General features: G+C 39.0%; 1 protein-coding gene across 22 annotated transcripts in view; it reads right to left on the bottom strand.

Annotated features, from left to right (window-relative positions):
- Ptk2 (protein tyrosine kinase 2) overlaps nt 1-23908 on the bottom strand; it is a 207450-nt gene that overhangs the window by 125644 nt on the left and 57898 nt on the right. For 18 of the 22 annotated variants that reach the window (XM_060389301.1, XM_060389300.1, XM_060389310.1 and 15 more), the window contains 2 exons: nt 14435-14661; nt 4682-4848 (listed from right to left, as the gene is read on the bottom strand). In XM_060389301.1, the coding sequence (XP_060245284.1) occupies nt 4682-4848; nt 14435-14629 (362 nt within the window). In that variant the 5' untranslated portion in view covers nt 14630-14661. Of the gene's footprint in view, nt 1-4677; nt 4849-5488; nt 5584-7833; nt 7911-14434; nt 14662-23908 lie in introns of those variants that run through there. The other 4 variants (XM_060389307.1, XM_060389309.1, XM_060389313.1 and 1 more) reach the window with 4 other exon arrangements.

The following is a 23908-nucleotide window of genomic DNA, read 5'->3' as shown; positions in this document are numbered from 1 at the left end:
TCTCTGTGAGTTCCAGGCCAGCCTGGTATAGAAAGCGAGTCCAGGACAGCCAAGGCTACACAGAGAAACCCTGTCTTGAAAAATAAAAATTGAGAAAAGAAAAAGTAGATGTAGAATTTCTCTCAGGTAAAAACAGGGAAGTATAGCCAAAATCAAAGTAAAATAGGAGACCTTACTACTTCACACAAAAAGGAACTAAATCCAGTTTGTTTGTGTGTAGAAAGGCAAGGCTGCCCCTAAAGAACTCTGGTCTCTGTTTGGAGACCAAACACTAAATTGTATGTATCCTACAAAGACTCTTTGCTCAAGGTGCTCTAATTTAATTCCAGTCTTATTCAATTCCAATCCATAGTCTTCAGCCTGGGACACTTTTCACCCACATCCTTCTTACCCTACCTCCTCTTCACAAAGCTCAGCGTTCTCTGTACACTTCTGTTACCATGCCAAGGCTAGCTATGTTGCTTCTCCATGGATTTCCAAATACCAGTTAAATATAACATGCCCCAATAAAGTTATCCTTTGCTACAGCTCCAAAGCAATCTGTTCTCAGCAGTGTCATAGGCAGTCATCTTGCTTCCTGGAGCTCACATCAACTGTAAGCATAAGATGCCTACAAGTTAAGCAACTACTGGGAACTAAAATATATCTAAATACTGATACTAAGATAGATTAGCTATTAGTTATATAGTGAAATAAACAAGGTACAGCTTCATTAAACAACACAGATAACCCTCACAAGCAAAATGGTGTGGGCAAACTCATTCTCACACTTCCCATTAAAAAAACAAAACAGAGAAGGATGGATACAAAAGTGATCATTTAGTAAAAATTAACATGCCAATCAAGGCAGAATCAGTAACAAATGCTATGACTAGTGGGTGGCATTACAATGAAAACAACGCTGCCTGCATGGTCTCAAGTGTATTGCCTATTACATTACAAAGGGGAAACAGTAAGAGGAGAAACCCAAATGTCCCCACCACAGCCTACTGATCCCAAGTGGGCTTCCTGGTAAATTGAGTCTCCCAGAACACACTTATCATGCAGTAATAACATTGTAACTGGCCCAACACTCAGGAGGCTGAAGCAGGTGGGTCTCTGTGAGTCCAAGGCCTGCCTGTCAGACAAGCACAGAAAGACCCTGTCTCAAAAAATAAAAACAAAACAAAACCAAACAAAAACCATCCTGACATCTTGTTTTAAAAGACAAATAACCTTAACATAATCATGACTCAACAGTAGACAAACCCAAATCAAAGGAACAACCTAGACAATATTCTTCCAAAGTATAGTCAGACAGGAGATGGGCACGTAGAGCACTGAACTGTCACATCGTACTCCCTTCTAGACCATGATGTTACTGACAAAAACAACGCAAGAAAAAAATTCATGTCACAACATGAATTATTACTGAAAGCATTACAATCTTAAATGTAGAATCAGGCAGGATGTTTCAGAAAAACAGAAACAAAACCTAATTGATACATTAACATGTTATTTCCAAGCAGACAATGTAAACAATGTAACGCTGGAACAGCATAAAAAAGAAGCTTGTGTAGGGACCCACAACAGAATCACTTCCCATTACCTTCTCTTGTCTGTTTGCTCTGATATAGGGTGTTGCTATGAAATCCTGGTTAGCCAGAAACTCACTAGGTAGCCCAGGCTGGTCGTATACTTGAGGCAATCCTCCTGCCTTAGCCTCCCAAATTCTGAGATTAAAGACATGTACCACCACGTCTGGCCACACAACTACATACATTCATTCTAAAAAGATAAGACATCAACTAATCTCTGAAAGCAAAGACTCATCTGAACAGAATTTAAAAAGAGTAAAAAAAAAAAAAGGCATCATAAAAATGTTTACTCTTCTCTTCTCATCCAGTGGGAGCACATGCCTTTAATCACAGCACATGGGAGGAAGAGACTAGGGAATCTCTGTAAATTCTAGGTTAGTCTGGTCTACATAGTGAGTTCCAGGCCAGCCAAAACTAAACTGTGGAAGAGAGAGAGAGAGAGAGAGAGATTCTTGTTGTGATGCATGAAAACAACTCAACAGCATAATCGTTAGTTGATGGGGAAATTCAGAATCAAAATCAACATGTTAACTGGCAATACAAACACTATCGAAATTATGAAACACAGCTAAGCAAAACTGAGACAGCAATGATGTTTAGATCAAATACATTCTTTAGAAAATCTGAATGTAACAATAAAGATGAAGAAATTCATTTTCATTACTGTAGCAAACAGTTTGGTTGCTACTTGAACACTATCACATTATTTTCCCTTTTGCTTATTTTACAATCATACTATCACTACATTACCTTATTCCATTTCCATTAAAGTTTTATACTCTAGACCAATGTAATCCTAAGCAAAACCAGAGCCAGGGACAAAGTGATGAGTACGACAGTTCCTAAGAGAAAAAGCTGAACAAACAGACACTGAGTGGTGACACAGCTGAGCACTCACAAAAACAAATAATACATCCACTGGCAAAGGGAAGTATATTATATTCCACAGTCACATCCTTAGGCAACACACTTGATGTGTTTAAAAAGCTCATGCCTCAAATGAGCCAAATGAAAAGTCATGAAGATTATATAAAAACAGAGGAGAGTGCAGGACAGAGGAAGTCAGAAAGGGAAGGGTAGCTGACCCAACAACTATCAAAGACAACACAGGAAGAGACTTGGATTGCAATATAGGTGCAAAACCCTAAGATACACTTCAGAGTTTAGTGGAAGCTGAAACCTGAGGAACCAATGTCAGCAGAGCAGGAAGAAAGGAGCAGCCCTACTTGCAAAGAAGGCTAAACCTCTGGAGCTGAATCTTCATACAGAGAAGCTACAGAATATTTCTAAGCAGAAGTGGCTCAAACATTGCAACTGGACACTCAAGATCTCTCAGCACTGCCTTGAAAGACTCTTGACCCACTACTTACCACCACACAATTCCTGCTCTTCTCTATCAATATCTTTAGGACCAATGACTGCATCAATCTGCTTAACAGTTTCTCTGTGCCCCATCCAAGAACATGTGAAGATTTAATAGAGAGCACACGCACAAACACACAACACACATACATCACATGGGAGGGAAGGAAGGAGAAAGGGAGAAGCAGAGGGATTGAGGGAGAGTCGATAACATCTTTACATTCTCCATGCATATGATCCTGCTTCCTCTGGTCATCTCTGCAATGTTCTCAGCAATATTCAACTCCACTAATTTTTCAAACATCAAATCTTCTTTCAGCAACAATAATAACTACTCTATTTTACTTGACTTAAGGTAAAATAAACTGGCCTAAAAGAATAATAACAGAAAAGCTTGTGCTTTAAACAATAAAATTCCTGAACATAAATAAGGTATCTGAACTCAACCCCCCCCCCCCCGCCAAGGTGTCTATGCAAAAGAAAAAACATAACCATAGCAGGTAGAAACCTGCAGTTATTTTTATTTGACATTTACATATTTAATTTTTAAACATAAAATTGTCTAACTGTTCAAAAGCCAATTTTTCCTTCCCTATCATTGGCTGGTAGAAACCAATCTAATTACACTCTGCAGAAATAGTCTGCTCACCCCAGTGATCTGACAAATTTGAAAAATACAACTGTACTATCTGATGAACTACACAACTGATACAAAACTGTATGAATTCATGTTTCATCTAAACAAGCTGGCTTTCCTTGTTGAGCGAGGCCTTTAAGATACTGACCTTCTTGAGTACATACATGCCTGAGGACGCAACATGGACAAAGCCTACTTTTTAATTAAGATTTAATGTTTTCCAACTAAAAGGATTCACTTACTAATATAAAATTAACAGAAATTAACCAGGAAAAGGACAAATGACTAGAAATTTTTAGTTTATTTATTTTTCATTTTCCAGGACAGTTTCTCTCTGGTTGGTTGGTTGGTTTTTCGAGATAGTTTTTCTGTGCAGCACATGCTTACTGGAACACATTCTGTTTGAGGCTGACCTCAAACTCACAGAGATCCATCTGCTAGAATCAAAGGCATCTGCCACTACTGCCCAGTTGGAAATTCATTTGAGTCACTTTAAAATAACTTCAATTAGCCACGCATGGTAGTACATGCCTTTAATCCTAGCACTTAGGAAGCTGAGGCAGGCGGATCCGAGTTTGAGGACAGCCTGGTCTACAAAGTTCATTCCAGGACAAGCAGGGCTACACAGACAAACCCTATCTTAAAACAAACAAACAAATAAATATAAAAATAATAACTTCAATTACATTCCTGTTTGAGCAGGAATCACTAAGAGCTAATTCCTACGGTCAAACTATATATGAACAAATGTGCATCGTTCTTTTCAGGTAAACATAGGTTAGCTCACTGATGAAGCCATCAGCTGTGATTTCCTCCTAAACAAGTCTAGCCCCACTATGTGAGAGATCAACAATGGATCAAAAAGCAGCATTAAGAACAACCATTATCAGCAAAGACCATGTTGACAGAAGACAAGGAATGGAAAAAGAAACATGTTTAACTAAGTCTAAACGATCACTGGCTAGTCACTACTAGGCAATTTCCTCTACAAAGGAATAGTGATTACAAGCAGTATAAAAGCTGACACACACATTCATTGTCTCATTCATATTTTTAACATACAAAGTAATACAGCATGGTCATGCCATGGTGATCAGAATCTTACTTCCACTCCTCTGGTGGGTGGGCGAGTTCATATTTCTCCCTCACACTGGAGACACCCATGTCCACGTGCAGCCAGTGCACCTCCTCCGATCGCAGGTGACTGAGGCGAAATCCATAGCAGGCCACATGCTTTACTTTGTGACTGTCCACTATCTTCTGAATGATACCCTAGAACACACCCCACAGAAATGATGGTTACAGACCAAAAAACGTCCAATTAGTAATGGAAAATCTTAATAAGCATATCATATAAATAAAATGTTAACCTCATAAGAATTATTTCTTATGCAGCAATATTTTTTCTAAAGTTGTGAGTGTTCTGTCTGCATGTACTATTCCAAGCCAGAAGAGGGCATTAGATCCTTTTATAGATGGTCATGAGCCACAAATTGTTGCTGGGAGTTGAACCCAGGTCCTCTGGAAGAGCAGCCAATGTTCTTAACTGCTGAGCCATCTCTACAGCACCTATGCAGCACTATCTTTGTGAAGAAGAAAAAACTTTTGGGGGAGAGGGGGACACAAAAAGAGTGTCTTCCTAATTCTTTATTGACAAACAAGGCAATATAAATGTAAGACATTTCAGCAGCTCCACCTTCATATCATCTCAATTCTGTCAGAGCAGACTAGCCCCATCAGGTTCCACTTTCTAAAACAAGATCTTCTGAAAGACTGGGCTATAACATTAATACCATTTATAAAAACACAATAACTATTATGTATTCTATGAATTGGTCATAATTAGTTTTCTTAGCTTTGTATACATTAGAATGTGGCAATTTTAAATGCCTCCAAACACACTGCCACTTACTATGCTCTCTGAGTTCAGGAGACTTCAAATATGTCGACAGGAAAGGTAAAATTCCTCCTGGGTCTACGAAAAGGTAAGCTTTAGGATGGCCTTCTCTCCTGCACCTGCCTGCTTGGGGAAGCCAAGCAAAAAGATACCCTGTTAGGAGTTAGTCTGATGCATGTTACTGGCTCTCAAGTTCTGGTTACACCTATTTTGATTTTGTAAACCTGCCTTAAGACATACTTGATTGGTTGATTAAATGGTCTATACCTGGGCAGGGGTAGGTGTGGTTCCCAGGCGTGGGGTCCAAGAGAAAATCATAGGAGACAGAGGGATGGGAAGAGACGAGGAAGGAGGATACCACAACAGGTTAGCGTGGAGAAGAAATCGTGTATGCCTGGAGAAAGGACTCCAATAATAGCACATGTAAAAAAGCCCAGATAAAGAATACAGCCACCATGGAATTATGTATGGAGGACAGTTTAGATGAGGAGGATTAAAATGGATGGCATTGGACAGGGGCTGGAAGAAGGATGGCGAGGACAGTGAGCCACTGTAGGTGAAATATCTGCCCAGAACAAGGTAAATAAGGCAATTATAAATCTAACAGGTGTCTATGTCTTATTATTTGTGATAGCGGGTTAAATAATGCCGCCACAATAATCTTACGGCTAATAATAAAATAGCCCAACACTTCTTTTTTAATTACTATAACTATATCCCAAATGCTGGGGAAGGGGGTTCCTGCCTTTAATCCCAGCACTTGTGAGGCAGAGGCAGGCAGACTTCTGTGAGTTCAAGGACAGCCTGGTTTCAAAGAGAGTTGCAGGACAGCCAGGGCTGTTACACAGAGAAACTCTGTCTCAAAAACCAAAAAGATTTACCCAAATCATGGCAAATGTATAAGCTAAGTAGGTATATAATTGAGTCAGATGCTGCACTTTGTACATAGGACACACAAAGCATAACCCACTGTATTATCTCTCCCAGATAAAAAGAGCTTCCTTAAAGGAAGCTGTCATCATCATAAAATATCAATGAAAGAATATAATAGTTTTTAAAACTCAGGAAGATGGCTCAGCAATTAAGAACACTTGCTGCTCTTGCAGAGAACCTGGATTTGGTTCCCAACAAACCCAACAACTGCCTGTAACTCCAGTTTCAGAGAAACTGATAACTTCTTCTAACCTCCTCAGGCACTACAGGTACATGATACACTAACACATATGCAGGTAAAATACACACACTTAATTTTTTTTATAATTTAGCTATTAATTTAAAGCTTTAGATTTACTAAGGAATTTTTATTATGGTCTATGCTATTAATAATATAATAAAAAATATTCTCAATTGTCTTAGTCACCAAACTATTGCTGTGAAGAGATACCACGACCATAGCAACTCTTATAAAAGAAAGCATTTAACTGGGGCTTGCTTTCAGTTATAGAAATTTAGTTTCTTATCATCACTACAGCATGCAGGCAGGTGCTACAGCAGTAGCTGGGAGCTACATCATGATCTGTAAGCAGAAAGAGACTCTAGGCCTGGCATGGGCTTCTGAAACCTCAAAGGCCACCCCCAGTGACTAACTTCTTCCAATAAAGTCACACCTCTTAGTACTTCTAATCCTTTCAAATAGTGCCACTCCCTGATGACTAAGCATTCAAACATATGACCCTATGGGGCCATTCTTATTCAAACCACCACATCAACCTTCTCTCTATTTTATATTTAATGTATATGCATGTGTGTGTGTGTGTTGTGTATACATGTATGTACACCTATTTGTATATACAGAGTCCAAAGAAGGACGCTGAGTGTCTTCCTCTTTCCTCCCCACAAGGTCTAGCCTATCACTAAATAAATCACAAGCTCATTGTTTTAACTATGTGTTGGCAAGAAAGCTCCTGGGATTTGCCTTTCTCTCCTGCTTCTCCTCTCCTCTAATAGCAGTTGAGTTACAAATACATCAGCTATGCCTAGCTTTTTATATGAATACTAGGGACTTGAACTCAGGTCCTCATGCTTGCACTGTTAACATCTGGGCTATCTCCCAGATGCTCAACCTTCTCTATTTAAAAGAAAAAAAACAAACAAAAAAAAAACAAAAAACAAAACAAAAACAGGTGCCATTAAAAAGTAAAATAAATAAAAATCAAAAAGGTTATAAAGAGCCAGGCATGGTGACACACATCTGTAATCCTAGCGTTCAGGGAGGTAGGGGCAGGTGGATATCTGAGTTCAAGGACAGCCTGGTATACAAAGGAGTCCAGGACAACCAAGGTTAGACAGAGAAATCCTGTTTTGAAAAACAAACAAAAAACGGCTATACAGACAGTGAGGAAGTGTATGTTATTCTGTACCTTATACATGTACATGGCAGGCTCTGAGACTTAAGTGGATGAATCAGTCAGTTGGCTCCCTTTCAGATCTCCCAGCACTGAATAGGAGATCACGATCAATACAGAGAATGACAGAGAGGCATGAAAGAGACAAGAGAAATTAGACATGATACCAGAAGAAGCAAAATATTAGGCTGAAGAATCCAGGATAGATTCATAAAGAAGATGAATCCTCATCAAGACAGTCTACAGTCTACAGACTTCCGTGGAACACAGGCAGGCATTCGATGTCCTTTCTGCTGCAACACCTCAAGAATTCCCAACAGTCACTATAAATGACAGGACAGGCTACATCCTATTTAAGGTTATGCTGCCACAGAGGGCCAGTCAGAGTTGACCTCAGCCCAAGTTACTATCTTAAATCTTGGGTTCTAAGTGGAGGTTTTCCCATAGGAAAGAAACATAGGCTAACCTTTGTGACACCCTCTTGTATATCTCTTCCTTAACAAACCATGAGTCCTTCAGCTACTTTCAGGTGCTGCTGCTCTGAAATTACCAAAGGCACTCCTGTCTCCCCATCCCAACTCTGCTAATCCTATACCAGTGTATAACAAGACTACTCACGAGAGCAGATCATAGGCACCACATCACTTCCTTGCAGCTCAATAATACAAGCATGCCCTCTCTTGTTTATGCCACACACACTCGACATGCCAATCCTACTCTATTGACCATTTTATGCTCACCTAGCCTGTCCTTCCTCACCTCATCCTGCAGAGCACAATTTACTTCTCACACTGGTATTTGTTACCATTAACATGCTATGGGGCATCCCATTCCAACGGGTGCTATCTTCGATGACTTCTTTAAAAGGTCACTTGCATATCCTTATAGCTCATGGGCACCTACAGGAGCCCACCTGTAGCAAACCAGACATAGTGAGCTTAACCCAGCTCTATAGTGAGCACTGGCAGAAACCAAGCTTCTATCTACTCTTGGTGTTTTATGGGGTAGAAAATTAAGTCTGATCATTTGGTCATGCTGTTTGAAGAAACCCAAAATGACCTCAGCCTGTGTTACAGTAACAAAGTGCCCCACACTATAGCCTCTTGATGAATCATAGTTAGTCAGGAATTAGTCAAAATCAGCAGGCATACAGAGATTTTATTTTTTCCCACCTCTTTGCTTTTTCATCATACTTTTATACATGGCCCATCATTTTCTTCACTCTAGAAATTTCTTACCAATTTCTCAGGGCAGCAACAGACACTGTAAATACAGAAGTCACAAGTTCCTAACTGAGAAACTTGCATACTCAGTAACCCAATGAGTAAATCTGAAAACCAATTACTTTCCTCTGGGAACACAATTATTGGTTTGGTTTGGTTTATTTTTGAGACAAGGTTTCTCTGTGTAGTGCTGGCAAGCCTGGATCTCACTCTGTACACCAGGCTGGCTTCAACGTCAGAAAAATCCACCTGCCTCTGCCTCCCTAGTATTGAGATTAAAGGTGTGCACCAACACAGGCTAGTGAACTCAAGTACCCTTGACAACTGCCTGGCAAAAAAATATGTGTTTGTTTTCTTATGGAAACTAGGCATGACATAAGGCCACATGGCTGTATATCAAGATGACAAGGGGTGTACTTGTGATGGCTGTTTTTGGTTGTCAACTTGACTACATTTGGACTTAACTAAACTTGAGTAATTGGGGGGAAAAAACGTGTTTTCAAGACACTGCACTGTTGCTCTGCAATGCTCCCTTCACCACACAATACACACAAACACAGACACAAGATTTCTGGAACACAGTAAGAGGAGTGGTTTTATGAATATGCCACTGAAATTAACTGAAATCAACTTTAACTTCTTACCCTAGCTTTGCAGGTCTTGAACCATCTAGTCCTATGAAATAAAAAACATATTTGGCTAAAAACCTCCATTTCTTGATTTATGCCAGGATTCAAAAACAAGAGATTTCTGAGCTAAATACTCATAATGTCTTTGTTTGTTTGTGGGTTTTTTTTTCTTCATTCATTTGTTTGTTTTGATTTTTCAAGACAGGGTTTCTCTGTGCAGCCTTGGCTGTCCTGAACTTACTTTGTAGACCAGGCTGGCCTCAAACCCACAAAGACAAGAGATCTGCTTGTCTTTGCCTCCCAGAGTGCTAGGAGTACAGGTGTCCACGTGGTGCCTGGCTTCCAACAGATATCTCAATAAAAGAATATTTAAGGATGAAAATAAAACAATGGTCATCTAAAACTTTTACAGGATAGCACTTGTTCCATGCAGTCCCTCACTACTAACAGACCATCATACTAAGAACCAGAGGTGGAGACATAAAACAGTACTCGCCGTACACCTTTCTAGCTGCTGCCATTTACAGGGTACCACCAGCACAGGACAAGAGTAGCCTGTTGAAACCAAACACCTTATAAAGTACAATAAACTGTGCACCAACAAAACAAACCAGTCACTTCACACAGGATGTTAGAGACTATCTTTCATCTCACCTTAGCAACACATAAAACCAACCTTAAGGTTGTTAATGTGATGAACAAAGCTAAAAATCAATCCTACCACGGGCACACTGTCTAATCACACTGTCTAACCTGACTGGTGAAGTGTCAGAGAAAACACCCAGCAAACACTGCAAACTGTGGACTGTTCACAGAAGACCTTCCAGGCCTTTGGTGGAACCCAGGCAACCTGATCCAAAGTCCCTAAATCCCTTTCATCTGGCTCCATCATCCTTAACAGAACTCATTACTCACATTCTCACATTCTCTCATTCTCCACTGGAGTATTTCCCAATCTAATCAGAAAAGCAGTCACCAAAGGCTAAGATCTAATGTTACCCTTAAATTTATTTACTTATAATGACAGACTCAAATAATACCAGCAATTTCCAAGTGGCTTGTGAAGCATGCTGAACCCCAAATGTGATCTATGCATTTATAAAAGCTCTATGCACCAGCTGAATGTGCTTTGAATGAGGCAAGAACAATACTCAATGATAGTAAACTGGGTGTTTTCTCATCAGACTTCACTCTGGAATTAAAATAAGGAAAAGATTTGGTATATTTCAACGCTACCGACCCATAACCACAGGATAAACTATAGGAGGAGAACTATAGGTCAGTATACCTACTCACTTTCTTTTCAAACATTAGCTAGGAGAGAAAGAAGCCTCTGTCGGGGAGGCCTAGTTTTACATACACCTGGCCAATGTCATCTTGGGCATGTGGAAAAAAGCCCCATTTTGTTTAGCAAAACAAAAGTGAACCTTCCTTGGCCAAATCCTCTAGAAAAGTACAGGTGCCTACAGAGACCAGGAGAGGAGTTGGATCTATTAGCTATAGTTATATATGGTGTGAACCAATAGTCCTCTGTCAGAGCTATACACACTCTTAACTTCTAGGCCCTCTTTGAGTTCTATGTTCTTTGAGTTTATTTAATTTCATTTTTTACTTATTTATACTGTGTGTGTTCGTGGGTGTGTGCATGCATGTACATGCAAGTGCTCATGAACGCCAGAAGAGGGCCTTGAAATCCCAGAAGCTAGAGTGCTCTGAAGAACATCAAACTCTCTTTAACAGTGAAGCACCTCCTTAGCCCTGTTCTCTGAATTCTGACGCCAGACACCTACACTTCTTCCCTAGCTATGAAAGGGGTGGATGGCATTTTCTACTAGAAAGCAGCTTCATCTATAAAGAAAGGTCTTATTTAGCGTAACAACCTAGCTAGGTCTTCTGGATAGTATACTATAGCTTCCAGGCCAGCACTTGATACTTCACCAACCCTTCACACTAACAGAGGTTCTGTCTTCCTTTAACCTCCTGGACCAACCTCTACTGCTTAAAAACTGCTAAAAGGTGACAGCTTCTCCTCTCTCAACCTTCACAGAATCTGGGTTGGCCTTTGTCTTGAGGGAATACTATGGCTGGTTTGATCTTCTATCAAGGACACTAGAATTTTCTCCTTATTAGCAATAAAGCTGTATCACTGTCCTATCCCTATTGGGTTAACTGGAATAAAGCTTTTTATCTCCTGGAATTTTCCTTCATATTTACGACATAGCACTGCTTGGCACAAGAAGAATAACTTTTGTATTGTCTTGGCTTTCCATGCACCTTCCTCACAAAGCTTAAGCATTTCTAGCTTTGTATTATAAATAAGAAATGCAAGCTTTCATTTCACTTATACTGTTTATAGACTACTGAAGGGATTATATGCAAAATTTCAATGGTGTTACATCTCAAAGAACGGGTGGGGAACCCAAAGAAGAGAGGTAGTACATACAGGAGTCAGCACATACTCACAATTTATCTAGTAAGTTTGCTTTCTTATACAGGTGTGGTGCATGGATCCCCCAAACAATTAAACAAACATCAAAACATCTAATTGAATTCATCATAGCATATAAAGAAAAAAAAAAGTAAGTCTGGAATATTGTGAAAATTACTGAAATGTGACACAAAGAAATGATGAACAAACTTGCTACTGGAAAAAATGGCACCAACAAATACTCCACTTAGGGCTGACATGAGCCTTTTTAATTTGTTTGTTTGGCAGCGGCATGACTAAATAAAATGCACAATAAATCAAAGTATTATGAAGGGAGGTACAGTCAGATAGACAGAACTGAGGATGAAACTCTAGATCAAGAGCCCAGTACATGACGAAATAAAGAGCAGAGCAAGATCAGGACTAAACTCTTAAGAGAATGTGAAGACTTAAGACAGATACAAACTAGACTGAAAGGTCATGTAACAAGGCCCTGACACAGTCTCTTCTGAGATCACTTTCTCCATGTTCATTATACCACATAAAAGTTCTTCCAAGAAAGCCTATACTGCTAACTTTTCACATCCACGGTAGGCAGCACCTGTGTGTTAGTAGCCTGACTGGACAGTTCATCCCCCATCATGCTCCTTCTAATAATTAACCTATCAACATAGCCAATCAATAGAGTGATTGTACAGGGATAACAGAAAAGTATAAATTCGTGAAAATTTTAGCTTTAAATAAAATCTATCAATCTCTTTATCTGAATAAAACAGTAAATGAATTTAAATTAACTGATTTAATTATGGTTAAAAAGAAAAGAAGAGAAACTCCTGTTAACTAAGAATGACTATGGATAAGAGGAGAGTGTGAAGGATGCTTCAATACCTCACCAAAGCAAATGCCTTCTGGAAATCCACAGACTCCATTTTCTGAATCCTGATGCTACCTGCTCACTCCTAACTTTCAAAAGTACACTTTCCCCTCTGCCTTGCCTGTCTCATCCCTAAATCGCTATCACTAACTCTCGTTCCCCTTAAAAATCCAGGGACCTTTGCAGTACTAGCTCCATTTAGGTGCTCGGCCTACCTTCAAGCTTCCTAGTACCCTACCAGCCTTTATACAGTACACCCTAGAGGAAAGTACTCTACACTCTGCCATGTCTCTATCCTACAGATTCTAAGCTGTAAAGGCAAGGGCTTCTAAAGGGGCCTCACTATGTTTAGTGCGAGGGTAAAGATACTTTTAGGAGGGGCTAATGGGGAGTCTGTAGTTAGCTACAGTATCCCTGAGGGGTGCTAAATGATTCCAGCACTCTCTTCCTCTTCCTGTTTCCGGGCTCAGAAGTGGAGCAGTTTGTACCACGTGACTCTACTCTGCTATGTGGCCTTGACGGAGGCTCAAAGCAATAGGACCACTTTCAATACTAGAATCTCAGAACTAAGAGCCAAAATCAACCTTAACTGACTCACAAGCTTTATTACAGTGTCAGAAAACGGACTACTATAAACCTCTCACATCCCTACAACACAGTGCTTGAAATACATCATATATTCAATAGTTTCTAAAGAATTCGAATATACAGGAATCCGAAGATAAGGGAGCACTACCAAATTTACACTTCCTAGAAAAATCATTTTACTTTACAAAATTAGGTTATTTCAATTACATTGCTTCCTTGTCTCTTTCAATTTTTTAAACTTATACACATAAAATCTTATTTATTTTTTTATTTTTTTATTTATTTGTTCATTTACCCTTGTTTTATGTGCACTGGTGTTTTGCCTGCATGTATGTTTTTTTTTTGTTTGTTTGTTTGTTTGTTTTCATGTATGTTTTTGAGAGTGTCAGATCTTGGAGTTTCAGACAGTTGTGAGCTGCCATGTGGGTTCTGGGATATGAATCCAGGTCCTCTGGAAGAACAGTCAGTGCCCTTAACCACAGAGATAACTCTCCAACCCCCTCCTTGTCCCTCTTAAGAGTTAAAATAATTAGGTTGGAAAACAAGTAAATTTCAGTGCATGATTAAAATGTGATTTAGTTATTATTTTCCTATGAAAATAATAGTTACATATTGGCAATGTCCTACCTACTAAGTGCTGGGGAAATCAAACCCAGGGCCTCTCACTATTAGGCAAATGCTCCAACACTGACCACCTTTATCCCTAGCCCATTGGGTATATATCAGAAAGAAAAAGTTAACATTTCTACAGCATGTGACGATAAATAAGACATTAAATAAAAACTATTTCATCTTTTTTTGGGGGGGTGGAGATGGGGGTTATATGCTATTGAAACATAACTATTTAAAATGCCATATGAGAAGACATACTTACCCTGACATCAGTAGCATCTCCATGCCTGATAATACTGGCCCAGGTGGTTGGCTCACTATTGCTTTCAAAATAATGAAAGACTTTTAATACTCGCTCCATTGCACCAGGGGACCGTTCCATACCAGTACCCAGGTGAGTCTTAGTACTCGAACTTGGTGTGTGATTCAAGTTTGGGTCAAGATAAGCAGCTGCCATTCTTTTGCTAGACGCTAGGTATCTGTCATATTCTGTTGAGGGGAGGAAAGTGGGGGGGAAAAAAAGATTTTCAGTGTACAATGAGTAGCAATTACAATCCAACAACTGTGTTACCAACACTGTCTCCTAGTCACCATTCAGTATTCCATACACAAAGTATTTTTAAGGAGAATAGAGACTCAGTACCCCACACAATCACTGTGCTTTCTCTCTATACCCAGGGCCCAATAAGAGAGCACCATAAATGAGTGCTTAAAAAAAAAAAAAAAAAAATCTGTTTAAGGACCAGGACCCCTATTTAACAATGTCAAAACTTTAGTGGTTTTTTTTTTTTTAACTTATGCAATGTAATCTCCCCCCTTCGTTATAACCTACTCTTCATTTGTAGGGATATATCACTGCAAAGGCAAACTTTAACAGTTTGTTGCCTACTTTTCAAGAACTTACCTAAAAGTTCTTTCTTCAAATAAAACTTTAGACTATACACACTAAGTACTGGCAACTACAAACAGTAAAACAAGGTTGAGCTGAGGAGATGGCTAAGAGCACTTTGCTCTGCAGTTATAAGTACCTGAATTCAAAGCCCCAGCACCCAGGTAGCAAGCTAAGCACAGCTACACATGACTGTAACCCTGACATTAGGAAGCAGAGACATAGAGACATGTTCACTGGCTGACCAAAATGTCAGCTTTTGGGTCAGTAAGAAAACCTCTCTCAAGACAGTAAGGTGTAAAACAGTAGAGAAAGACACCTCATACCCTGCTCTGGCATCCTGTGCATTCCCATGTACACAAACACCTGTATCCATATTGTTCAGATATAGTGTGGCTTTCCTATCATTCCTAACTGACAGTGAACTTCCTGTTTCTCTGGATCTTACAATCTTTTCATCTCCTCTTCCAAAATGTTCCATGGGCCTTAGGTGTAGGAACTGTGTTGTAGATGTATCTTTTGTTGGGGATTCCACCCATGAACACAGAACTACAGGTAACTAGTGATTGCTAAGCAAGAGAAATTTAGCCTCTCCCAGGGATAAGGCCCCTAACTAGTTATCAAATATGAAATAGTCCTGAAATTATACACACACACACACACACACACACACACACACACACACATATATATAAATAAATAATACAAGCCACACTAACTAGACTCAGAAAATATTATATGTAATAAATAAAAAAGAGACTACCAATCTAAGAAAGAATGAGATACGTACATGGTTAGAATGAGGACAGAAAAAACAAGAGATGTAACTATATTTTAATTTAAAAGTTTAAATTAAAAAAGACAACACAAATAGAAAAGTACATATGCCATACACATCACAGAAAGAAGAACCAACACCCTTAATATTTCCGAAACTCCTTAAGTTGTGAGAAATTCAATTTTTAGAAGAGATACTATCTGTGTTGTCAAGGATATAGAAAACAAGAACTCATATGCTGCAGGTAAACTGCTGTGTAAAAAAGCACAATCAATATGAAAGGCGTCCAGCAAGTCCCCAAATGGCTAAACAGAACCATTATGTGATACAAAAATGCCACTGTACAGTGAAAATTCCAAGAAACTGAAAACACATATGCAAATAAAATTGGCATATTTGGGGCAAAATTGTCCAGAAAAGCCACAGATTTCAAGTGATCCAAACCTCGAAGCCCTCCCCTAGTGACCTGCTTCCTCCAACAAAGCCATACCCATTCCAGCAAGGCTGCACCTCCTAATCCTTCTCAAGTAATGCCACTCCCTAATGACTAAGCATTCAAATATATGAGCCCATGGAGGCCATTCTTCTTCCATACCACCACAATCCCTCTCCTAATGTTTTCCAAGATATACTCTTAAGCTCAAAATCAAAATATAAATGTTGGCTAGGGGATAGTCTATATAAAAGAAAAACAAAACATAAATTTACTCATACATAAAAAAAAAAAAGGAACTAGAGACTAATGAAACTGGCTACACATGGTCTGGATAGAGTCACAAAAGAAAAGAGTAGGAATGGAGAAAGGTGAGGTCTGGCACTTCTATGTACAACTGGGTACCGTACTTTTAACTGCCAGTAGCAGAGACAACAGCAAACTTGGCAAGAGTCAACAAGAACTGTGACTACTTGGAGTATGCTCTGTGTCTATCACTAAGCTAGACAACTATTAAAATGAAATGATCTTCTACTGTCTAGAAGATTAACGGATTTCAAATAGCTCATCTGTCAAAAGAAAGCACCAAATCTTTTTAATTCAAAGACAGAGCGAAATATTGAATCTGAAGATGAAGACAGAGCTGTACTTAGGGTCAAGTTTACATACTTAAAAGTATGTATCAGAAAAGGCTGAAACCCAGTTATCTAAGTACATGTGCCTAGCAAAATTTAGAACTGGGGGGAAAAGATCAGGTAATTTGTTTTACAAGAATAAACAGTAAAACTAGTGTACCTCCAAAAGAAGACAATCAAGAAAAAAAAGGAGCAAGAGAAACTAAAAGTACCAAGAATGAAGAAAAAAAATAAGACAAGTGGGAAGATCTGAGACTATTAAATAAGACATACAACTATTAATATACTGATAGTCTTGTTCTTGCTTAATGATTACCAATAACTTTATACAAAGTTGAAATTTTAGATAAAATATACAGTTCTTTGCAAAGCTGTACTAAAGGAAATCAAGAAAACAAACTAAAGTTGAAGCCAAGTATAACAGCTACAGCCTATAATCCCAAAATTTGGTGTCTGAGACATGAATATTATTATTATTATTATTATTATTATTATTATTATTATATCCTTGATTGGCCAAGTCTGGGCCAGAATTCCTGCCCATTCTGGGCAGAAGTTGGATCTTAAATCAAAACTGTTTAAGTGGCTGGAGAGATGGCTCAGGTTAAGAGAACTGCTTGCTCTTCCAGAGGACCTGAGTTCAATTCCCAACATTCACATGGCAGCTGGCAACTGTCTGTAACTTCAGTTCTAGGGGATCCAACACCCTCAAACAGATATACATGCAGGCAAAACATCAATGCACACAAAATACAAATAAATGGTTGTTTTAAAAACTAAGCAAACAGAGCAACAGAACCAAAATATCTGGGCAAAGGGGTCTTTTCTGAGACTGATACTCCAACCAAGGACTATGAATGGAGATAACTTAGAACCCCTGCTCAGATGTAGCCCATGCAGCTCAGTATCTAAGAGGGTTCCCTAGTAATGGGAACAGGGACTGTCTCTGACATGAACTCAGTGGCTGGCTCTCTGATCACCTCCCCCTGATGGGGGAGCAGCCTTGACAGGCCACAGAGGAAGACAAGGTAGCCAGTCCTGATGAAACATAATGGGCTAGGGTCAGAGGGAAGGGAAGGAGAACCTCCCCTATCAGTGAACTTGGGGAGGGGTATAGGAGAAGATGAGGGAGGGAGGGTAGGATGGGGAGGAGAGGGGAAAAGGGAGGCAGGCTACAGCTGGGATACAAAGTGAATAAACTGTAATTAATAAAAATTTTTTTTCTTAAACTAAGCAAACAAATAACTTGGATGAATTTATGAAAAAAAGTAAATTTACAATGAAAAATCTTTCCACAAAGGGACATTTGAATTTTCCAATAAGTAAAAAGACAAACTTAATCTTATAGATATTCAACAAAGAATATTTGAAATACTTGTGAGACTCACAAAACAATGATACCACAGACAGGGTGTGGTGATATACATCTTTAATACTGGCATTCCAGAGGCAGAAACAGGCACATATCTGTGACCAGTCATTTCTACCAAGAGTTCAAGGACAGCCAGGGCTACAAAGAGAAAACCCTGTCTCAGGAAGAAAAAAGAGGAAAGAAGAAAAAAAAAAATCAATCAAACAAAAACAATGTCCCAAAATGTGACAAGGAAGAATACAAGTCAATCTTCCCTAAAAAGTAAAAACTGTGATGAGTTATTAGGAAATTTTATCTAATAATACTTTAAAAGGATGCCTCATGGTCAAAAGGTATCATGTATTCAAAGCAAAACAGCATGCAGGCTGGGGAGATAATTTAGTTGTTAAAGTAGCATCTGCCACTCAAGCGTAAGAACCTAAGTTTGATCCCCAGTATCCACATAAAAAAACAGAGCTGGAGGTGGCAATGTGGACAACTGGCCTAGCTGAACCAATGAGCTCCAGGTTCAATGCTGTGAGAAGCTGTTCTATTCTATCAAAGAAAGCCAGTATTCTGTAAATCTCCCCCACTGCCTTATGAAACTCTAGTGTACAGGTCTATTAGCTTAATCCCTGGAATTCAACTTGACTCTCTATCATACCCTTCCCCTCTGTACTGACTATGCACTATCTAATAGCATCAAATCATGAAGTCAAGCTCCCAGCAATAAAGTGAAACACAGTAGAATAAAACTAAGTTAACTTCCTGCTCTGGTATTGTGCTTGCTAGCCTCGTTTGAGTCATGGCACACTATTTTTTAAAAAAGAAACTACATTGCTGGGTTATTTTCTCTTTATTAGTTCTACCATAATCAACAGTGAGAATACTCTTTAAAAAAAAAAAAGGATTGAGTGGCAAGCAACTGAAGAAGAAATATCTCTGGCCTCCACAGACAGCAGACAGTGCACATATATGTATGCCATACACACTGGCAGGGGTGGGTAAGGTGGGGGGAGGGGAACACTGTATTATTCTTAGACAACATGAGTACTTACCTACAAAGAAATTCAAAGAAGGCTGCTAGAAAACTGGTAAGTGAGTTTAGCAAGGCTCCTAGATCCCTAAGTACACTTCTGATCATTCTGGCTTTCTCTTTCCTCCCACAGTAAAACACAAGTAAGATACAGTATCAGGTTGTTTCTTCTCACTTGAGCCCAGGAGTTTAAGGTCAGTCTGAATAATACAGTAGATCCCATTTTTGAGAAAATAAAATGTGTGTTTTAACTCCAGTTCCAGGGAGTCCAACACCCTCTTATGACCTCTACAGGCACCAGACATGCACATGGTATACAGACATACATGAAAGCAAAACACTCACACACATAAATAAATGAATCTAAAAAGAAAAAAATTAAAGCTTTCTCAAAGAGGAAATCAAAGACCTGAAATTAGGTATACACCAGTATCTGTAATAAAGGACTAGCTGTGTTTTAATTCTAAACCTGTCACAAACCAATGCCTTTTTTATTAAGGGGAGGGGAGGTGCTAAGAGCTGAGCTTATAGGCTCACACAGGCTAGCATGCTAAGTGAACACTCTAGTCCCAGCTCTAGAGCAATGCTTTTATAAAACACAATAAAAAAGAATTTCCAGAAAAGTAAACTTAAAAAGATAAATATTGTAACTCAGAATTAAGGTTCTATCATTAGTTAATAAACAGAAAAGTCTGTAAGGCTGCTAAAAAGGTTTCCGAATGCTTACATAAAGTCACTAGCCTTATCCAGTTTGGACTGGGCACAATCCTACTGCTAACAATAGTCTATAGGCCTCACATACTTGTCACATCTGGAGGTTACGGCAGATGATGATGTAAGCAATTGCTAGGTTCCTACGGGCAGGCCAGCACAATGGCCTGCATGCTAGCAATGACAATCTCACAAAATGATTACGATAAAGTTATGAACTGATATCCTTCATGAACAAACACAAATAATCTAAATAACAAATATACTGAATACAACAGCATAAAAAGGGATAGTGCATTATATTTAAGATAGAATTTATTATCAAAAATACAAGGTTAGTATCTTAGTCACTATTCTATTGCTTTGAAGAGACACCATGACCACAGCCACTTAAAAAAAAAAAAGAAAACATTTAATTGGGGGCCTGCTTGCAGTTTCAGAAGGTTAATCCATTATCATCATAACAAGGAGTATGGCAGCACACAGGGAAGCGCAGTACTAGAGACCTTTATATCCTGACCCACAGGCAGCACACAGAAAGAAAGACTCACTTCCTCCAACAATTATACACCTACTCCAACAAGACCATACCTCCTAATCCTTCCCAACAGTCTACTGAGAATCAAGCATTAAAATATATGAGGTAAGAGGTAAGATGAGGGTTCTCTTTCAACCACCACATTCCACTCCTTGGCCCTCATAGACTTGTAGCCATATCATGATGGAAAATGTGTTCAGTCCAGCTTCAAAAGCCCCCGTAGTATACCAGAGTCTCAACACTATTTAAAAGTACAAAGTCTCTTCTGATTCTCAAGGCAATCTCTTAACTACATGTTAACTCTCTGTAAAAGCAAAAACCAGATTACATACGTCCAACATACAACAGAATAGCATACAGATAACATTCAAAAGAGAGGAAAGGGAGCATAGGGAAGAAATTACTGAACCAAAACAAGGCCAAAACCCAGCAGGGCAAACTCCAAAATCTGCATCTCCATGATTCTAATGTCAAGCAGTCTTCAGATCTACTTCTTTCAGCTTTGTTGGCTGCAACATAGTTCTCTATCTTGGGTTGTTTCCACACCCAGTCAGCAGCTCTCCTTGGCAGTTGTCCTACTGCTCTAACATCTCCAACATCTTGGGTTCTGCAATGACATCCAGGCTTCACCTGAACAACTTTATGCAACTGCTTCTCCTAGCCTCCATACAAGGACTCCCTTGATACACCCCTGGCCTCAGAGGCTTTCCATATCTATGAGGAACGTTCCATAACCCATTTTCTGTATCTTTGACTCTAAAGCCAAAACCATGTGACCAAAGCAGTCAAGTTCTTCTGCTTGCTGGAGCTGGAATCTGGGCCTGCCCCCTTCAATTACATTTGTATCACCTTTCTGTGGTTGGTGTTTTTCTTTCCTATTTAAGCTTTCCTTTAATTCCTTTTCACAAGTTAAAAGCTCAGCTGGGTCTTGCCCTAAAGTCATCACTCCCTTTATTCCATTTAGCATTAGGCTTTTCTTTAAAACTTTTTATCTTCTTGAGTAAAGGAATTTCTGTCTTCAACATTTCTATTCTCTGGTGCTCCTTTTCTCACCTCAAATTGTACACTTTGTATATCTCTTTGCCCTCCTTGTTTCTTTTCATTGTAGATCTACATAAGTGATCATTAATAACTAAGAAACACAGTTAATACTAGGCTGTCTTGAAATCTCCCCTGTGAACACCATTAATCCAAAATTCTTCAAGTTAGCCTCCTCCAGGAGAGTCTGTCTGTCTATCTATCTATCTATCTATCTATCTATCTATCTATCTTGAGCACAGACAGAAAGCAGCCACATTCTTTACAAAAATATCATAATAATGATCCTGTGATTAGCCACTTGCTAATATTCTTCCCCTTTAAGCCCTCTTAAGGTAGGCCCCTACAGGCCACATCGATCCCAGCACCACTGTCTTCAATGCTCCTACTAGGATGGCCCAGTAAGTACTGCTTAGATCAACCACTTTTCTAGTCCAAAGTCCCAATAGTCTTCCTAGTCCAAAGACTTTCATATTCCTCCAAACACGATCAGGCCTGTCACAGCAATACTCCACTTCTGTTACTAACATTATCCTTAATCACTGTTCTATTGCTGTGAAAAGACACCATGACCAAGGTAAATCTCAAAAGAGAAAGCACTTAATTAGAGGCTTGCTAACAAGTTTCAGAAAGTTAGAATGTGATCATCATAATAGGGAGGATAGTGGCACAAAGGCAACCATGGTTCCAAAGAAGTAGTTGAGAGCTTACATCCTGATCCACAGGCAACAGGCAGAAAAAGAAAGACACTAGGCCTGGTGTGGAATACCAAACCTTCAAAGTACACTCCTCCAACAATGGCACACATACTCCAACAAGGCCACATCTAATCCTCCCCAACTGTCCACCAGCTGGGAACCAAGCATTCAAATATATAGGCCTATGGGAGTACAGTCTACCTACCACCACAGTTGGCTTAGCACTCAAAACTTAATACATGTCAGACTGGGCTATATATACCTCACTGCTTCAGCATTAGCCTAGTACCTGCAAAACCTGGATTCAATCCCCACCATCAAAAACATCTTTTTTAAAACACCATAATAGATCACATTGTTGTTGTTTTTAAGTCATGTGATCAATCAATTTAAATTCATGGGTAAAAATATCTTTTTTACTAGAAATAAAGCCTCATGAAACAACAACAACAACAAAAAAAAAACTAAAAGAAAACTATTACAATTAATAATAAAAATAATAATTTAAAATACAGGCAAAACTAGAGCTAACCCATTTAGCCCTAAACAATTTCTTCCTGAAATCAACACAAAGACACTTCCTCCCATTACTTCCTCACAGTGAAAACAAACACTGAGAATGAGTCAGGGGGAAAGTGAGATGAAGAGATGCTAATGCCCACTGCAATATTATGGTGAGGGGCGCTTTGTTCACAACAAAAAGAGGAGGGAGTGCACAGCACAGTCTCCCTGTTAACACATCAGAGGCAACATGTATCTGCTTGCTCCACTGGAAAAACAGCTGTGTTTCCTATGGGATGACTACTCCTCTCATTCAGCCTTTTTTTTTTTTTTTTTTTAAGAAAAAATAAATTAGAATTGATCTTCAACTTAGATCTTCAACAAGAAAGTCAGGGAAAAAATTACAGCCACACTGCCACTGCATCAAGACTCTTTTGCCATGCATTTTTAAGAGGGAATGCTAACCAACTGAGGTAATGCTGGGGAAGGGAAAAAAAAAAAAAAAAGATGGTAAATATTTAGTGAAATATTCAAATAGTGTAAAAGAATTGACAATAGCTGAAGATCAAAGCCACACCACATACATTCGTCAGCTACCCACTCTAGAGACCAACTACTAAGCTAAATTCTACACATACACTTTTATTTCCAGAAGAAAACCAAACACAAGCACAGTGAAATTAGAATGGCCAATATAACATTCTAAAACCAGGTTTATCCAAATACAATATAAGCAAATGAATATAGCTCTAGAAGAACCTTTAAAGTAAAACTTACTCTATAAAGAATGCATTAACAAATATTAAAGTAATACCCATTTGTGCCAGGTATTAATCAGGAATAAAAAAAATCTGACATTATCCCAGACACTGTTAAGTTTAGTAAGGAAAGAAGAAACCAAACAAGTTAACTATAAAATGACATGTCATAGTACATGCTGTGCCAGGGCAGAAATGCAGGCTCTGGAGTAAGACAATAGCTCAAAACTGAAGAAGGCAAGAAAGTCAATATGAGATGAAACCTGTGGGGCACAGGAGAAATTGGAAATTTCACACAAATCTAATAAGGCACTAACCAGCTTTAAGCAGGAAAGTACCAGATTTCTGCACAAAATCTGAAGGATGAACA

Source organism: Meriones unguiculatus, chromosome 8, assembly GCF_030254825.1.
Source record: "Meriones unguiculatus strain TT.TT164.6M chromosome 8, Bangor_MerUng_6.1, whole genome shotgun sequence".
Lineage (NCBI taxonomy): Eukaryota > Metazoa > Chordata > Mammalia > Rodentia > Muridae > Meriones > Meriones unguiculatus.
The sequence above is the reverse complement of the archived record's forward strand: the minus strand, read 5'-3'. Positions and strand labels throughout refer to the sequence as shown.